The 20304-nt window shown below is 38.1% G+C and overlaps 1 protein-coding gene and 1 pseudogene across 1 annotated transcript in view; both read right to left on the minus strand.

Annotated features, from left to right (window-relative positions):
* Dr1 (down-regulator of transcription 1) overlaps positions 1 to 2839 on the minus strand; it is a 16106-nt gene extending 13267 nt beyond the window's left edge. Inside the window, exon 1 of the mRNA XM_004635720.2 lies at positions 2266 to 2839. Coding sequence (XP_004635777.1) covers positions 2266 to 2485 — 220 coding nt within the window. The 5' untranslated portion in view covers positions 2486 to 2839. The remainder of the gene's footprint in view (positions 1 to 2265) is intronic.
* A 9783-nt stretch (positions 2840 to 12622) lies between these two features.
* LOC111817931 lies at positions 12623 to 12739 on the minus strand (annotated as a pseudogene).
* Between the last annotated feature and the right edge of the window lie 7565 nt (positions 12740 to 20304).

Below are 20304 nucleotides of genomic sequence, written 5' to 3' on the forward strand. Positions count from 1 at the left end.
AAGAAATTACAGCTAATAGTGTTAATCTTGTGAAAGACTTATGATGGCAACCACATACATAATGTAAAAACAAATGTACAGAAAAAAAGAAAACCCAGACCCTTGGCTTTCATTTTACTCGCAATTCAGCATAGCAAAGAAGTAGGGAAAAAACACCAGCCTTAAGAATCAAGGACCAGGGAGATAGCTCAGTAGAATAAGCACTTGCCTGGCAAGCGCAGGGTCCTGAGTTCAATGCCCAGTACTGTAAAAAAAAAAAAAAAAAAAGAATCAAATATGTCTTTAGCAAGGCATATTGCACACACTTAAAAAAAAAAAAAGTAGTTGGGAAAGCTGAGGCAGAAAGATCACTGTGCACTTTCTTTGTCTTCAAGCCAGCCTGAACTACATCATGAGATCTTGTCTCAAAAAAGCAAAACAACAAAAAGAATCAAATTTGCTTTTCCTTAGTTTTTCTCCTCTGTACTAATGTGGTAGGTACTGTGTGTACGTATAGTACTAAAATGGCAGTGTGTGTGCAAGAGTGTACCTCTTTCCCTAGCTGCATTGCAGATCAAACCCAAGGACTTACACACCACAAGTGCACCACCACTGAACTACATACCCAGCCCAGCAGGTTATACTTTTAGATCTACCTTCAGGATGTCATAAAGGTTGTCAATATTGACTATTAAAATCTTCCGTAATTCTCATTTAAAAAAAACAAATGTTGGTTAATAGTTGTTTCTTTTTTTCAACTGTAAAAAGAAATTACAGGGTCCAGGATATAGTTCAGTGGCACAAGTGCCTGCCTGGCAAGTGGGTTCGATTCCCTGTACCAAAAAAATAATAATAATAATAATAATAATAATAAAATAACCCAAGAAATTACAGCTAATAGTGTTAATCTTGTGAAAGACTTATGATGGCAACCACATACATAATGTAAAAACAAATGTACAGAATAGTGGATACGATCAATATGAATGTGTCCTCTATTTAACAGTAAGAGGAAAAACAAATTTTAAAACACTAGATTACAAATAAGAAATATGAATACTTGCCTCTCAATACGACTAAAATTGAACATGGTTTTATTTTTCCTGACTTCAAATGCAATCAAGAAATTGTAGGAATTACATTACAAAAGATAACAGGGAGAGAGCCCAGTGGCAGAAGTAACTGCCTGGCAAGCACAAGGTCCTGAGTTTGATCTTTGGTACCAAAAAAAAAAAAAAAAGTCTCTCTTTCTCTAGATTACAAAAGACAAATTATCACCTGAAATTGAATGTACCTTTTCCCTAAAAGTACAACTACAAGTTACAGAAAGTACTGCCTAAAACACTGTAGTAATTGTCTTCCCTTCCTGAAATCATCAGACTACAACCTCCCAAACTCTCTTGACTCAATCTCTCCAAAACAAGAGAGAAGAAACTGTTTAAACTTTCAGAAGTGCTTTCCAACAAAAGTTGAAGTGTATATAGGCAGCCAAGTGCGAATGGCAGAAGGAAAGGAGAGGAAAATGTGCCATTTAAAAAATGTCTTCACTGGACAGGGTGGTCCATGTTCCTGATCCCAGTACATGAGTTCAGAGCAGCCTGAAATATACATCTGCCTCAAAAAACAAAAGGTAAAAACCACATTATATAATATCTTGATCCAAGCTTTTAAGTTATCCCTAAAGAAAAAAGAATAAAACAAGCGACATAAAAGCAATTTACCATTTTCTTAAAATAGGACTGTTTCAGTAACTAGATGAACATTCTACTATCCATAAAGCAGAAAATATACTACCTTTATTCAACACCAATAAACTCTATAATGTTGAACATATTCATGTTAAGTATTTGTGTACAGAAAATCATTTCCTCTACGTTGGTCATGGAGAAAGGGGTGCTCTGATTTCACTCATTCTTGAAGTTCTGTCTAAATTTTACCTCTGCAAGGTAGAACTTTAGGTTCCTTTCTCAGTCAACATTATCCAAGTTCAACTTGCAGGCAGGCAATTCTTTTTGCTTGCAAAGCGAGTTGTAAATTGTAACAATACATTTCGGAAGTATTTGTTGACCTTAATGTTTGCAATCCTTGCTTGTATTCTCTGGATGAAAAGTGCTGACGAAAAAAGGCTACAAAGTATTTTCTTAAGACACCAGCTGCCGCCCCAACCGAGAAGCTTTTTCATTAACCCTACCCGTTAAGAGGAATGAAGGATTCTCACACGGACAGATTAGGCAACTGCCCCCCTCTATATCCTCATTTAAACCAAATTCCACAGAAACGACTTACCTTGTATGACATGCTCTGGTGAGATAGTCTTCTTTTCTGATTTGTTGCAAATCTCATTGGCTTCAGATGATATAAGGTGAATGAATTCAGTGCAGCAGTTCACCACCAGCTCTCGGGCATCGTTGGCCACCCGGACATTGGGAAGAGTCTCTTTGATCATCTTATTGATAGCAGCTCTGGGGATAGTGAGATCATCATCGTTGCCAGATGAGGAAGCCATCGTATCTTCCTGTCTTTCTGAGCTCCGACTTTTAAAAACGGGACCGGCTCTGGTCCACTACTTCACAGAGACTTCTCAAAAGGCCGCCTCTGACAATGACCCCTGGAGCACTCTTAGAAGAGGGTAGAAAAAATGAGGAAGGGAGGATAAGCTGGCACCAGAGGACGGAATCCTCGATTCTGACAGATTCAGGAAGCGTTTGAGAGGAAAGTGGGGGGAGGGGAAGGGGGGAAAGGGGTCTGAGGACTCTGGGGACACCACTGCCTAGGTTGCAGAGGGGAGAGCAAAGTGGTGCGGAAATATGAGTGACTATGAACCACCTTCGCGTCTTCTCAAAGGGGCGGTAGCTGTCGCCTCGGCGCCGAAGCCGGGCAAGACCTGGAGGAACAAGCCTCGCCTCGGCGCTGGCCGGACACCCAGCAGGCTCGCTCTACAGAGCTCGAGCCCCAGCTGCCGCCCCCGCCAGCAGCCGCTGCCGCCGCCTCGGCCAAACCATCCTTCAGACACCCGCGCCGCCGCCTCACAACATGTCGGCCGCTACCGCCGCTTGAACTGCGGCAGCCGCCCGGGAACGAATAGAAACAGAGGAAAGCACGAGGGAAGTTTCTGAGGAGGACGCCGTGGCAGTTCAGCTGGAAAGCAGGTCTTGGAGCGCGAAACGGCGGCAGCAGCACTCTCTCCCAGAGGCCGAGGAAGAAGGTTTGCTTAGAAGTTGCTCCCGACAACCTTTGCGCCAGCGGAAGTCTCGCTCCTTAGGTCCCAGCCTCCCTCCGAGCCTGACTTCCGGCTGTGCCTGTCGCCCTTCCCCCTCCCTGGCGGCGGGAACCGCCTGTTCTCACCGCTAGCAGCTTCCGCTTCTGGAGGTCCGCCACGCGCCCCGGGACCCCGGTCCTTTCTACCCGGATGGTGGCGAGACGCGCGCGCGCCTCGCTCTTTTGGAGTCGCCAGAGCAATTGCCGCAGGGCTGGGCGTTTCCCAAGAAGGGCGGGCGGGGTGGACGGACGAGGTTGGGTACTTCTGTGCTTCGGAACTACAACAGACTTCAGAATCTTCACGTGTGGAGACAAAGGAACGCTGTCTATTGCTCTAAAAGAGTTGGTTACTTGTTACTCTTTTAGAACCCGGAATTGAGATTGAAAGCGAGAGCAAGGGCCGGAGAGTGAAAGGCCGGAAAGCAGCACTCTACCACATTTGGAGAAAAGGCTTTTAAAGATAATGTAGGTGACGTTATTGCGAACAGAGCTCTGTAGCCTTCCACCCATTTTCTCGTTTATTGGGAAAAGAAACGTTCAGAAAAGTGACTTGCCCTGGCACTACAAATGGCTAAATCGGAAGCTAAAAGTCAGATCTTACGCAGTGGAATGCGTTTGCGTACAGTATGCCTACTACAAAGGTCCAGTTTAGCCATTTTTCATGGGTCATCGAAGGATGGCTTCTGAAGAGCGAAAAAAGTATGTATGTTAGAGCATCTTAAGTAACTGATTTTTGTTTGTTTTCGAGATCTCGGCGTGTAGTTAAGAGCAGCCTCAAGCTCACTAGTGGCAGTCCTTCCTCAGCCTCCGTAGTGCTGGGATTGCCGGCGTGTGCCACTACACCCGGCTTAAGTAACTAGTTTTTGCCTCTGTAGAGAACCACTAGTAATACCAATGAATGTCAGATTTTTAACAGAAATTACATTACTTTTGAAAACCAAAGTTTTCCTGTAGTCTTGTGGAAGAAGACTTACAAATGATGGGATGTTGTGATTTCTAAAACCATAAACCATTTAAATCCTTTTGAGCACTTCATCAGGTTATCATGAATATTACATGCAAACTGGCATGTTTGGAGTGTTTTCTTAAACTATTTGGTTTCCTGGAGCCGTTACAACTGTTTCATTTTGTGATGCTCAATATAAAACCCAGGGCCACAAACATACCAGACAACCACTCTACCATTAAACTGAGCTCCTAAACCCTTATTTCTTCGTTTAATTTTTTGTCCAGGACACTTACTCCGTTCTTCAGTTTCTGAAGTTCACACATCCATTTTTCAGTGTTGCTCAGTTTAGTCGGGACCAAATTGCTTTGATAAAAATGGTATTCTAAGTGTGGAGTAGTGGCACGCACCACTACTTGCACCAGGAAACTGAGGCAACAGGATCATGGCAGGGTATCATGAGACCACACTGAACTACACCGAGAACCTGTCTCAAAACATAGGTAAACAATAGTTTTCTTTCTTAAAAATAAGAACTTGGCCAGGTGTTGTGCATGACTGTAATCCCAGCTACTTCAGAGGATGAGGTCTTAGAGGCTAATCAATTTGAGGCTAGCCTAAGCAATATTGAGACCTCGTCTCAAAATGTAAAAAAAAATTAAATTTTTCGAAAAGTGGCTAGTGATGTAACTCAGGACCAGGGATGGATACTTGCCTAGTATGCTCAAGTTCTTCGCTTCAACACTGCAAAAGAAAAATTAAGCTTTTGGCACATCTATCTTGCAAAAAATGTCCCTAGAGTTGTCACGTAGTCACTGAGCCAAATCTTACCCTCCTAAAAAAAAAAAAAAAAAAAATGTTTTTTGCTTTCTGATTTATAAACTTAAAAATATAGATCAGTAGAATAAGCATGTCAAGTTGTTATTTCAGTAATAGGGTATTACTACAGGGTTCTGTGGTAGTATGAGTAGCATAAGTAGTAAAAGAGGAAAAAACGAATTAAAGAAGAAAATATGTCAGGAAATATTCAAAAGAACCCAAGAAACATAATGGGGAGAGCCTTGCAAGGGGGTGAGGAGGCCCTTAAACAGGCTGGGTGAGAGGCTGAGGTAGGAGGATCACTGCAAGTTTGAGGCCAACCAGGGCTACATAGCAAGTTCAAGGCCAGCCTGATTTAGACCCTATTTCAAATAACCTTAGAAAAAAAAAAAGGTGAGATACCACAGAAGAGGATCAAAAATAGTGTCACTGAATTAAAGGTCAAGTGGAAATAAATCACTATGGAAAGAATTGAACTAGAAGAATGGAAACCAGGCAGCAGAGAATATACTTTTTTTTTTTTTTTTTTTTCTGAGAGTGAATACTCCTTAGAAGTTTGGTAATAAAGGGAAAGGAAGTAAAGAGAACAGTATGAAGAGGAAGCAAAGTTGGAAGGATTGCAAAGTCTAAAAGACTTATGTAATTTACGGGAAAGGAGCAAGCGGAGGTTAAATTGAAATACAGCAAAATACAGTCTTAAGGAAATAGAGGATAAAATTGAAAAAGCACAGACAGTGGTCAGAATTAATATAGATCTGAGCATATTTCACAGAAAAGTTGAAGGCAGGATTGAATGATTATAGGTAGTGACTACAAAGAGATTAACAGCAGACGGAAATCTTTTACAGAATAACCACAGGCAAAGACAGGAGTGATGAGAGAAATAACAAAAATAAGTTGGCAAATTCATTATCAAAGAAGTGGACACAAAACTGACCATGTTTTACAAAAGTAGGAAATAGCCAAAAGTGTTAAAGAGAATAAACACTGGAAATAAATGGTATTCCTCTAGTGATATTTGTATAAACAATTCATGAACAAAAGCCTTAAAGCCCTTCCTTTTGTCTGTTCAGTTAAAACTGATAAATTTCATCTAAGCATGGTGGTGCTGAAGCAGGAGGATCAGGATCAGTGTGAGTTCAAGGCCAGCATGTGCTACAAAATTAAGTTCAAGCCCAGCCTGAACTGCATAGTGAAATCCTGTCACAAAAAGACAAAAAAAGAAAGTGATATATTTCCATAGCTCTATTAATAAAAATTTTTTCTACATGTCAACTCTGACACTTAACTCAAAAATTTAGGAGTGAATAAAAAATATTTTTAACTCTACATGAAAAATTTAAAATAGAATACAGAGTGTTTTATTTCAAATGACATAATTTTGGATCTAATTCAAAATTTGTTTAAACTAATTTTGTTTAAAAAGCATTTGCTGGGGCAGGAAGATCAAATTCGTGACCAGTCAGGGAAACTTAGACCTTGTTTCAAAAAATAAAAGGGGGCTGGGGAGATGGCTCAGTAGACTAAGTGCTTGCCTGGCAAGTGCAGGGGTCTCAGTTCAATCCCCAGTTCCATCAAAAAACAAAAGGATAGCTCAGTAGAATAAGCTCTTACCACAAGCACAAGGGTCTGAGTTCAATCCCGAAAAAAAAAAAAAAAAAAAAAAGAATTTGCAGCAAACTAAAAACCTACTTCTGTAAATTCTATTTATTCATTCATTGCTTTCCTTCAACAAATGCTTATTAGGTGTCTGTCTTATACTTAGGTAGGCACTGGAGATATGGAAGGATAGAATAATAAACAGGGTAATGTTTATTGCCTGCTGCCGGAAGAAATAGTACCAAAGTAAGAAAAATAAAATCAAATTGATAATATGAAAAGGTAACTTAACTTTCTAAAGCAAATGAGAATTACAGTAAATCTACTTGAAAGACCATTAATAAAACCATTAAAGGGCTGGGGAGACAGCTCAGTGGCATAAACAGGTGACTGGCATACACAAGGTCCCAAGTTCAATCCTTGGCTCCACACACAAAAATAAAAAAATAAAAAAATGCTTGTGAAGATTAAGTATAAATATGGTACTTTTCTTGGGCTGGCCAGTTAATTCAGTGGATTAAAGCACCTATTTAGGCAGACACAAGGACCGGGATTGGATCACCAGCCTGCCATGCCAGCCCCACTCTCCAGGGCACGCTGAGCTGGCTTTTGAGACTGGGCATGGTGGCATGTCCCTGTAATCCCAGCACTTGGGAGGTTGAAAAACAGGAAGGATCACTATGAGCCCTATCTGTGTGGTGAGATCCTGTAGACCCTGTATTAAATACATAAAAAAGTATGAATATGGTATTTCTATTTTAGTATTAAGGCAGAATAAATCTTTGTTCTCAAGATGATATACAAATACATGTAAGAACAAATACAGGCACAATAGAAATTCAAAAATTAACATATTGGAATAAAAAAGATTATTGGTGAGGTCAGGGAGATACCTCAGAGGCATAGGCACTTGCCTGGCTAGCCCAAGGTCCGGAATTTGATCCCTAGTGCCACAAAAAAAACCCAAAAACAAACAAAAAGATTATTGGTGATTTATTTTCCCTTAATTTTTATATTAACATTTGAAATGTAATAATTATTTTAAAACAATAGCAAACTATGAAATGTGTTATTTCTACTGATTTATAAATATGTCCCTTCTTAGCAGAGTGTGGTGGTACACACGTGTAATCCCAGCACTTGGGAGGCTAAGGTGTGAGGCCAGCCTGAACTGCATTTCACAAAAAAAAAAAAGAAAAAAGTCTTCTTTATATTCACAATAGGACTTATAAAATCTTTGAATTTTAGTGTTGTTTTTGTTTTGTTTTGTTTTAGCTAACAAAGCTCTCAAATTGGTCACCTTCAGGTAAACGTTAACCCACAGGTATTGTTACCAGTTATTTAGTACCACATAAGTACTAAGGAGCTACACCAAAGGTCAGAGAACGGAAACAGTAAGTCATAGTATGTCTTAGGAGTCTATGCATTTATTGGGTAGGTCTTCTGGAATACTTTCTAAGTCAACTATGGTTTAGGTAGGAAGTTTTATTGATTTTGGTTGAACTTGCATGTGTTAGGGACCAGCTGGCTATCATCAGAACTAGAAAAACCTTGGTTCGCTTCCATTGGCTCTCACATTATTCTTTATTTTTTATGTATTTGGTATAGGGTCTCACTACACAGCTCAGACTCACAGTGATCCTCCTGTTTTCAGTCTCCCCAGCACTGGAATTACAAGCATGAACAACCACACCTGGTCTCAGTGGCTGGCTCAGCATGGCCCAGGGGTGGGGCCGGCATGGCCTGTGGTGCCGGAAATCGAACCCTGTTCCCTGCGATTGCCTAAGCAGGCACTTAGTCTGCTGGCCTATCCCACTGGCCCTGGCTCTCACATTTTTCTAGCAGGTATACTTGCATGTTTTCATGATGAAGCAAAAACTACCCATTTTTCTATTTACTTAGCAGGTTCCCTTGTGCTAGGTACCATAAAAAAGAATGGGAGACACAAAGTCTGATGGGAAGTTTCCCCATTGACAGATTTTCCATTAAATGGACAAACTAACCAAAGATGACCCTGCATAAACAAAAACCAAAGATGACAGTACAATATGACTAAGTACCATGGTTATGATATGATAGGTCCTATAGGCACAATATCAAAGCAGATAAGTATGTGGTATACTATGGTTTAGATATGGCTTGAGTGTCCCTCAAAGCTTCATATGTTGAGATTTAACCCATTATGAATTAAGAGGGTATAAATGTAATCCAACTATCATGTTTAGAGGTAAGACCTTTGGAAAGTGATTAGAATTAAAATCATTAGGGGGAACATGCATGCTTTAATCATGGTGGCTTTATAAGAGGATAGGAGAACTGAATGTGATTGTACACACCCATAATCTTGGCAGTCTAGAAGCTGAGGCAGGAGAATCATATACTCCACTCCAACCTGAACCACATAGTGAGACTTTGTCTCTAAATAACCACAGTGAGTTGTAAAAATAATACAGACAACGTAAAATAGTGGTTAGGCATGGTGGCTCACGCTTGTACTCTCAGCACTCAGGAGGCTGAGGCAGGAGGGTCACTGCAAGTTTGAGGCCACATGGGGCTACAGTAGTGAGTTCAAGGCCAGCTGAACTTCATAGTAAGCCCTTGTTTCAATAATAATAATAATAATAATAATATAATAATCAAGTACATATTAGCAGGAAAGACTTTGAAAATATAAAAACTAAAAAGAAGTTTAAAATAGAGATAGACAGTAATGAACAGAGGTAGTCTTTGGAACTGGCTGATCTTCACAGTCATTTTACTTTGAAATCATGCATGGCAATGAACAGCTTTTCTTTTGGACATATCTGTTAGAAGAACATGTTCATATTTATTTTCTTCATGACATTCCTTTTTTTGAAATTCTGTATTGAAATACACCAACATGAGGACCATCTTGTAGTGAAAATATATATCTATATATACAAAACAGCATAGATATACAGCTACTTTCTCTTAGTTCAATGAAAAGAAAGTTTCGAACTAATAGTGTTTAGACAAGATATCATGTCTGCATCTTGTACTATGAATAACTACTATAAAGACAACAATATGCAATGTATTAATTATTGTAACTGTCCTACTAACCTGTTTTGAAACTGTCTCATTACTACTGCTTTCTCAATAAAATTGATATAAAAAATAAAGCAAAAAATACACCCATGTGAGCATTCCTTATTTAAATATTTTGCCATGCTTTTAGCCTCTCTCTCTGTCTCTCTCTCTCTCTCTCTCTCTCTCTCTCTCTCTCTCTCTTGCTCTCTCTACGAAATTGATATAAAAAATAAAGCAAAAAATACACCCATGTGAGCATTCCTTATTTAAATATTTTGCCATGCTTTTAGCCTCTCTCTCTGTCTCTCTCTCTCTCTCTCTCTCTCTCTCTCTCTCTCTCTCTCTCTCTTGCTCTCTCTACGTATATATACATGGTTTAACTTTTATTATTTACTGTTGACATGTTGCTGCTAATTTCCCTCAAAATACTCTGCCTTGCTTTGAACACACTTATCCCATCATTCTCACCACTTTATGAAGCAGTTCTGCAAGTCCTCTTTCATAAGGACAAAACCATAAAATGAAAATAGCAATGTGCCTCACATATTCCTCCTTTGGCTCAGATTATAAACACTAAGACCTTACATATGGGAACATAGTGGTGATTGTGAAATAGCCTAGAACAATCACAAGTATAGGCCGCAAGACAAGGAACAGGACTGAAATCAGGAAAACTTTCACAAGTAAGACTGTCACTAGTTTGCTTTTCTTTCCTCCCTTGCTCCCTGCCTCTCTCACTCCCTCCCTTCTTTCCTTCCTCTCTTCTTTCTTCCCTCCTTCCTTCCTTCCTTCCTTTTTTTCTTCCTTCCTTCCTTCCTGTGTGTGCTACTGGGGATTGAATTCACCTAGAATTCTTAAGGCTACCATATAGAATTTCGATGTTACAAGTGGAATGAATTGACCAGGAGATTCTTGTTACAGAAAAGGAAGTTAAAGTAGGTAAATAAGAAGAGATATATAATTTGCAACTGTAGTATTCTTTGTTGCTTTTTTTTTCTTTTTGTTTTGTCAGATAATACACAACTGTAGAAAGTATGGTCATAGGGAAGAAAGTGAGAAACACTTAAAAATTATCCTCAAGTGCTGATTTGGAGAACAGCCATACTTTATAATATGGCCAAGAGATAAAATCAAATTTGTCTCTCAAGAGGGGATAATAAGCCTTTTCTCAGGCTGAATTCCCCAGTTACCTGGCTTGTTTTCATCACTCTAAATGAGCACTGGGGAAAGCACAGGCATGACAGCGTCTGCCTAAACAATTCACCTGCCGTTTCTTGGTAATCATAATGCAGCTCTTTTTACAGTCAGGCTCATACACAGGACTTAATCCTGTTTTTGATAAGCATGTATTATGTTTAACATGTATTAAATGCATCGGCTCTGTTTAAAAGTATCTTCTTTCTCTGATGGGAAGAAGAGTTGAGTTTCATTTATCAAGCTTTGCAATGGCCTTGTAAGAAAATGTGCAGATTTTTGGTTGTGTAATTTGACCTAAATCATTGTCCTAGTTAGGGCCAACATTTACCACAACGAGATGGCACAGGGATTAACTGACCAATTATAGTATTTTCAGGAGCAGTCCAATGGTAAGTGGCTTAATTATGGCTGAATTACACGTGAAGTGGTTGAGAAAGTCATTGTTCCTAAGTAAATCCTACCTTACTGTAGTCACCATCAAATCTGTCATCTCTTACTACAATCAAAACTAAGTTCATTTCTTGGATCAGAATTAGTAGTTTTGTAATTTTTTCTAGCTATCTTGGAAGAAAAGGTCAACCTATAATGATAAATGCATCTTTTACACAGATGATTTTTCTATGTGTTTGCAGCATCAATTTAAATAAAATGTATTTCCTCTTCTTCCTCTTTCTCTTCCTCTTCTTCTTCTTCTTCTTTGGTGATATTTGAACTTTGGGGATTTGTGCATTCTACACAAGTATTCTACCACTGAGCTATATCTTTACTCTTTGATTTCAGTTTTGTGGTGTATCTACATTGCTTTTTTTCTTTTTCTTTTGCAGAACTGGGGATTGAACTTGAGACCTTGCACTTGCCAGGCAGATGCTATCTCCCTGACTATCTCCCCGAAAAACATGAGACTATGTTTGGCGTGAGCACTGGTCACATACAGTTATCCATGTATACATACATAGATAACTCAAATGTTGAGTACTTTAAATTCATAAATAATATTTCACTGTTGAACAATGATATATATGTACATGCATTTGTGCCCATGTCACATATAACTTATTACGACTATCTTATTGGCTTATTGAGCCATATATCATCATAAAATACATGCCATTATTCTCCAGAAGTGTAGCAGTAAAAGTTTAGATTAGCATAGTAAGTGGTATATGCATATCATCTCATTCTAAGAGCCCGAGGCAGGAGGACTGCAAGTTTAAGCATAACCTGGGTAATTGTCTTGAAAAAATAAAGGGAGAGAGAGAAAGACAGAGACAGAGACAGAGAAAAGAACTGTAGATGTAACAGTGCAAAGCCCAAAGTTCAATCCCCAGTTTTTGGGGAAAAAAATCTCACAAGTCTACATTATCCATGCCATAGTTGTATTTACAACATCTTCTGATTTAAAGTTTTATTATCTCCTTGACAGTTTAATTGATATCTCTTTTTCCACTACACAGTTGCAGATTAAAAGAGCTCTAAAAGAGGTTTTAAACCCACAAATCCATAAAACATTGTTTTCTAATTAACATTCAATGTTATGATAGGTAATAAAAGTGTTCTTCATAATCAGGGAAAGTATAGTACAATTTATACAATAAATGAAGGGGCCATTGGCCACTTGTTTTGAGGAAAAAAATACCATGTGTCAAAATAAATTCCTGGTGGATTAAAGATGTTGGTAAAAGAATGAAACCATAGACTTAGTAGAAAACAACATGGAGAAATAGCAGAGTGGGGATTATGCTACATGAAACAAAGCAAAAGAGTTTTTTTTCAAAAAATATGGAATGCTTCATGAATTCACATGTTATCCTTGCACAGGATGGTAATCACAGGGGCCATGTTAATCTTTCTTGTATTGTTCTAATTTTATTATATGTGCTGCCAAAACAGGAACAGAAGACTGATTTTTAAAATGCCTCAAAAGCTAAAAGCTGTGCTTCAGAAATAACAAAAACCCTAACAATAAAGGGCTAATGCCAAACAAAGGAATAAAAGAACCAAAGGGTTAAGTCTTGTGAACCAAAAGGAAAAGATAAATAAACATAAAGGTAACAAAAGACTTCTACAGTTAGAAAAGAATAAACAGAAAATCAATAAATATAATTTTTCATTTTCATCAATAATTTAAAAATGTAAATTTCTGGGTGTGGTATAACCTCAGCACTTGGGAGGCTGAGGCAGGAGGAGCTCAGGGAGTTCCAGTCCAGCCTGAAAACCTGTCTCAAAAGAACAAACAAAAAAAAAATTGTAAACCATTTTTGCCTGTCTGATAAGGATTATATGAAGGGATGATATCCAATATTAAGGCACTAGACCGGGCGTGGTGGCACACACCTGTAATCCCAGTGCTAGGGAGGCTGAAAACAGGAAGATCATTATAAATCTGAGCTGTGTAGTGACACCCTCTATCACATACATAAAATAAAAAAAAGGTACAACATCTATTATGGGAGTGCTTTTTTTTTTTTTTTCTTTTTTAAACAAAACAAAACTGTCTCACTATGTAGTTGAGGTTGGCCTTGAGCTCACTATGTAGCATAGGCTGGCCTTGAACTCACAAGATTCTTCTGCTTCAATCTCTGGAGTGCTGGGATTACACGTGTGCACCACCCCACTGGCTAGGAGGACTCTTCTGTTACAGGGTGTGATGTAGTGGTGTAGAGAATGAAAGATTATTCAGAGATGAGACTTAATTTAAATAATCACTGAGCTCTGGGAAAGGCTCTCTCATCCAGGAACACCCAGCCATTAGGGAGACTCAGGAGTGGCACTGAAGCCAATAACTCTCTGGATTTTATTTAAAATGTCACTGAGAGAAGAAAAAAGGAGAAGAAAAGCAGTTTACGTAAGAAACTGTCTCAATGGTATGCAGTTTTCTTGGGGAAAGGGGAAAGACAATGGCCAGACACGTCTTACTGGGTTGAACTTTTTGTTGTTCAACCATTTATTTTTGACAGAGCCTATGTACCATTCATTTTCTCCTTGGCTAAGTCCTCCGTGACCCTTTGAGAAAATATCTAAAACATGTACCCTTTATAACCAGCAATTCACTTCAAAAATAACAGTAAAGAAATCTATGCTAACAGTAATGTGTGCCACAAGGTATTCATACAATTTCCACTGCCCTCCCTTCTTCCTCTGTCTCTGTTTCTCTGTCTCTCTCTCCCATCACTCCCATTTCTCCATCTCTCCTTCTGTTTATATTTTATATTGGTGAAATATTGAAGAATATTATACTGCCTCCAAAAGTGAAAACTGTAAGTAGAGTAAATTCATTCAACAAGAACATCCATAATGTTAAACCAATTAAAATGAAAATGTAGTTTAAAAGATGTTCATAATATATTAATTTAAAAAATTTGGGATAGTGGGGCCAGGGAGATGGCTCAGTAGAATAAGCATTTCCCTGGCAAGTGCAAGAGTTTGAGTCTAACCCCCAGTTCCGGAAAAAAAAAAAAAATTAGGCTAGAGGGCAAAATTACTACCCCCCACATATACAAATACTGGAAAGACATAATGAACCATGGGCAAGGGAGATTACTGAGTTACTAAATTGTTTTGTTCTTCATAGAACTGGGGTTTTAAACCCAGTCCTTGAATATGCTAGGTGAGCACTCCACCACAGAACTATATTCCCAGTCATCCTTCACCTTTTTTATAAATATTATTTTGAAACAGAGTCTCTCCAAGTTGCCATGGCTGGCCTTGAACTTCTGATCCTATTTTACCTTAGGCTGTTAAGTAACTAGGATTATAGATGGATGTCACCATGCCTGGCTTAAATGTCCTTTTGCCTGTCTTTATTTTCTAACTTTATAAAAACCAGGAGTTATTTTTTATAAATGAAAAATATTTTAAATTTAAACATAACTGCTTAGGCAGAGCGCAGCGGCCAGGGTTCAATCCTGCTGGCACCACCCCCAGAGTATGCTAAAATGGTGATTGAGACTGGGCATGGTGGCACACACCTATAATCCCAGAACTTGGGAGACTGAAAACAGGAGGATCACTAAAGTCCAATCTTTATACTGAGCGAGGCCCTATAGACCCTGTACTAAATATATTTAAAAAAAATTTAAACATATGATACAACTTACTGATTATCCTTTTAAGATATGAAAGAATTATTGATGAGTTGGCTAAATACTTTTCAATAACAACAATTTTTAGATAAAATGAAAAAAATTTTGTGCAAAATTTTGAATCCTAAAATGCTACAGAATGAAGTATTTCCCATACAATTTGGGTCTTGTTCTTTCTGCCTACACCTATATCTTCTAGATTTCTACCTACTTTCTCTTCCAGTAGATTCAATGTTTCCGTTTTAATATTTAGATCTTTAATCCACTTTTGCTTTAATTTAGTGCATGGTGATAGAAATAGGTCAAGTTTTAGTCTTTGGCAAATAGAGAACCAGTTTTTCCAGGACCATTTATTAAAGAGGCTGTTTTTCTTCCAGTGAACATATTTGAATACTTTGTCAAAGATAAGGTGGCTGGGTGTTTTGGTAATTGTATCTGCATCTTCTAATCTGTTGCACTGATCCTGAGGTGTTTTGTTGTTGTTGTTTTGTTGTTGTTGTTGTTGTTTTGCCAATACCATGCTGATTTTTATCACAGTAGCTTTGTAGTATAATCTCAAGCCAGGAATTGTAATGCTTCTTGCCTTCCTTATGTTGCCTTGAATTGTTTTTGCATAGAACCAGGTCTCTTCTGGTTCCAAGAGAAATTTAGGAATGTTTTCTCTAGTTCTGTGAGGAATGTTAATGATACTTTCATCAGGATTGCATTAAATCTGTATAACAATTTAGAAAGTATGGCCTTTTTTACTATGTTGGTTCTTCCTATCCATAAGCAAGGGATATCTTTCCATTTCCTGAGATCTTGTTCTAGCTCCTTTTTCAGAGCACTGTAATTTTCAACATATATATCTTTTACTTCTTTTGTTAGATTTATTCCTATTTCTTTTGGATGATATTGTGAAGTATATGGCTTCCCTGACTTCTCTCTCAGTGAATTTGTTGTTTATGTACAGTAATGGTATTGATTTTTGTAACTAGCTATGCTACTAAATTTGGTTATTAAATTTATAAGTCTTTTGGTGGAGGTTTTTTGGTCTTTGTGCAAACTATCACATCATCATCTGTGAATAATGATTTTTTCCTATCCTTATTCCTTTATTTTTCTCTTGTCTAATTGCTCTGACTAATGTTTCCAGAACTAAATTGAATAAGAGTAGTGACAGTGGACATCCTTGTCTTGTTCCTGATTTTAGAGTGCAAGCTTTCAGGGTTTTTTTTTTCCCCCGTTTAGTATGATGTTGGCTGTTAGTTTATCACACATGGCTTTTATCAGATTTAGGCCATCTATTACAATTTTAAGTAGGGTTTTGAGTAATGAATGAGTGCTGGACTTTGTTAAAAACTTTTTCTACATCTACTGAGATGATCATATGACTTTTGTCTTTGACTCTGTTGATATCATGTATTACGTTTATTGACTTGAATATGTTGAACCATCTTTGAATCCCTGAGATGAATCTAACTTGGACTGGAACCTCATCTTATTAAAAATCTTTTGTTCATCAAAAGCAATCACCAAAAGAGTGAAAATATAACCCACATATTGGGAAAAAAAATTTAGTCAGTTAGCCCTCAGACAAAGGATTTCTATCTAGAAAGTATAAAGAACTGAAAAAAAAAATCAGACTCTCCAAATTCAAAGACATACTGCAAAAATGGGCATCTGAGATGAATACACATTTCTCAGATGAAGAAATGTAAACAGCAAATATATGAAAAGATGTTCAACGATGCTGGTTATTCGAGAGATACAAATTAACACTGAAATTCTATCTCACTCCAAAAAGAATGGCTATCATCAAGAAATTAATCAATAACAAATGCTGGTGGGGCTGTGGGGGAAAAGAAACCCTTCTCCACTGTTGGTAGGAATGTAGACTGATGCAACCACTTGGACATCATTATAGAGATTCCTCAAAAAGCTAGGAGTAGAGGCCCCATTTACCCTGCTACTCCTCTTCTGGGTATCTTACCAGAGAATTAAAAATGTCATTCCAGAGTGATATGTATGTGCCAATGTTTATAGTAGTATAATTTGTAATAGCTAAATCTTGGCTTGTTTTTCTTTTCTTTTTTTTTTTTTTTTTTTTGGTGGTACCAGATATTGACCTCATGACACTGCACTTGCCAGGCAGGTACTTATTCTATTGCTCTATCTCCCTAGCTGCCTGTAATAGCTAAATCTTGGAAATAAATGCCCATCCACCAAAGAATGGAAAAAAAATTTTTTTTAATATAATGGAATACCACTCAGCCATAAAGAATGATAAGATTGAGACTTTCATAGGCAAATGGACGCAATTTGAGACCATACTCGTTAGTAAAATGAATTCAGACTCACATGTGTATACATCATATTACCTCCCTGGTGTGAGAAACTGACAGAATAAGGTTTAAAATGTACAATAGACATTGTGAAATGGGAGGAGATTGTTAAAAAATGAAAAAATAACTAGGATGGGGGAAAGGTGAAAGGAAGGAAGGAAAAATGAAAGTTTATAGTAAAGGAAGATTTGGACTTACGTCAATTGGAGAATTTTTTGTACCCATATCTTGTACTCTAAGTAACTACTTTAAAGATATTATGTAATGTACTAACTATTATTAGTCTATCATATTGTGAAATTTTGTCTTACCTTTTTTCCATCAAGTTAAAAAAATAACTGCCAGGTATTTTCTATTTCATGCAGTATACTGATAATTACTTTTTTGTATTGCTATGAATTATTTTTTTCATTGCCACTGTGATAGTTGTACATAAAGGAATCAATGAGACTGGGAATCTGTGCCCTGAAAAACATCAGATTATCAACTATGAATTTCATAATGACTTAAATATAACAAAGATGTAGAAGTAGCAGGAAAGGCGGTTCTGTGTCATGGGAATAATTAAGTTCTCTGTGATGCAAACCAGCTCCACTCCAGCTTCATTGTCAATGAGTCACTAGTTTAGAGAAAGGTCAGCAAAGACTTAGACTCATACCTGTTGTCTGTACAAAGTAATTCTTATTATTCAAGAACCACTATAAAATATTGGCTCTGTAAAATTGAGTAAAACCAATTTGCGTGTGGAGGTGTATATGGGTATGGTCTTAGGGATTGTATCCAGAGTCTTTGCACTAAGCTATATTCTCAGCCTTGTTTTATTTTTTTTTTAATTTCAAGACATAGTCTTACTAAATTACTCATCCTGGGCTTGAATTTTGTATCCTGCTGCCTCTCTTCCTCAAGTTCTGGGAATATAAGAGCACCCCACCAAGCCTGGTTCAATTATTTCTTAAAACAGCATTTCTTAAAACCATCCAAATGTAATCCTGCAATTTGTTCATTTTTATGAATCTATTAAATTCTGTAACTAGTCAAGAAAGTTAATAGCCATTTATCAATACATTCATTCATTCAAATTAAATTTAGTAAGGGTTAACTAATTTGAGCACTAAATGATTAAAGAATATCTAAAACATAAGCTCTACCCTCAAAAACCTCATATTTAGAGAGATAGAAATCACTACTATAGGCCAATATCAGTGACTGCCACATTCACTGCTTCTTCTAGAAATTCTCTGGCCACAGCCCCTTATGAATAAGCCATCCTGGGGGGCCAGGATCTGCACTCAGTGACCAACTTCACCCTCTTCCCTGCTTGCTTTCCCTGACATTGGGGTGGGGGGGGGGACCCTGCACTCAGGAATCTCTCAGACAGAGACAGAGAAGGTAGTTATAAATTTTTCTCATCAGGTGTTCCAATGTGGGATACACAGGACAGGTTAATAATAGGTAATGGTGCCAAAACTAATGCTAAAAGAATTCATGGAGAGATACTATTGTAGATTTACAATAGGCTGAAGTTATCAAGAAAGCACGGGTCTTGTAGTGCACATACAAAAGAGAAGCCGAGGAGCTGGTGGTAACAGGAAATGGGAGAGTAGAAATGGAGAGAGCCATGGTTACCATTATGGTGGCAAATAATAAACTTTAGCTGAAGAAGGTCCAATGATATAAAGCAGATCACAAGGCTATCTCAATTCCTGAATATTTATGTAATAGCAGATAATCCTTATGTAGCCTGCATGTAATATAAGGGGGGGAAAGAGGCTTGCTCCCTGCTGCTCCTTCCTTTTGCTCTTGCTGCTTTTGCTAACTTCCAAGTTATGAACTGACGCTCTCTGCCATGTGCTTCTCTGCGGTGGAGCCAACTGAGTATGGACTGAAACCTCCACAAACTGAGATAAATAAACCTTTCCTTCTTTAACTTGGGTGTTGGGTATTTTGTCTGAGCAATGAGAAAAAAGTAACTAAGACAATTATGTACCAAAACCGCAGTACTTTGCTGTGAGAATTAGGCATTAACTCTGAAAGATGGCTATGGAGAGGAAAAGAAGAGTGATTGGCACTGAATCCACTGTACTTTTACAGTGAAGGAAATTTTTCTTTATGTGAATGTAGACATTAATTGTTAATACATGAAATACAGGAAACCATATAAGGGGGATTTATAGTTTTTGTTGTCATGGGTAAGGCAGTCATACATAACCCACTTATGTATAAAATGAATTTGTACTCTGAAGTGCCTTACTATTACTAATAAAAGATGTGTCGGCCCCATTGTACTTTTAAAATATAGGCTTACAGTCTGTAAAAGAAACATCTCATATAAAGGATAAGGTTGCCAGCTCCCTGAAGTCATTCAAGGTTCCCAAATCCTTTAATCTTTCTGTTTTACAATCCCTTAAGAAAGTATTATCTTTATTTACAGGAAATATAGTCAATCTGGGCAGCCATGTACACAACTAAGCCCAATTCTGATGATGGAAGAAAGGGACAATGGACATGTGGGCAACTAGTCATATGCTATGCTGATACGTAGGCAGACTGGTAGACTATAGCTAGGTTTAGTTTTTTGAAAGGAACTTTGGTATTAGGAATAAAAAGCCAGAATAATGCACCTGTGGTCTGATTTTAGATGAATTTATCATTAGAAAGTAAAATATATGTAAAAAAATTTAGTTATAAAGATGTTTACTGCATATTTTTGTTAATAGCAGAAAAACTAAAAGCTATCTAGATTTTCTGCCAACTTCCGGGAACCCCCAGACCCAGTCCTAGCCCAGGTCTGGTGAGTGTGTGGAGAGCTTCCTGCTACCCTGCGCCCGTGGGACAAGTCCCAGCCCCAGCCCAGGCAGAGCGTGGGCCGGACACTCTCCCAACCCCTTGGGCCGCCCCCCACCACTCCGCCTTACCTCCCCACCCCTCCCACCAAGTAGGAATTTCTGCCGACTTCTGGGAACCCCCAGACCCAGTCCTAGCCCAGGTCCGGTGAGTGTGTGGAGAGCTTCCTGCTACCCTGCACCAGCGGGACCAGTCCCAGCCCAGG

This window comes from Octodon degus, unplaced genomic scaffold (assembly GCF_000260255.1).
Source record: "Octodon degus isolate 3935 unplaced genomic scaffold, OctDeg1.0 scaffold00074, whole genome shotgun sequence".
Classification (NCBI taxonomy): Eukaryota; Metazoa; Chordata; class Mammalia; order Rodentia; family Octodontidae; genus Octodon; species Octodon degus.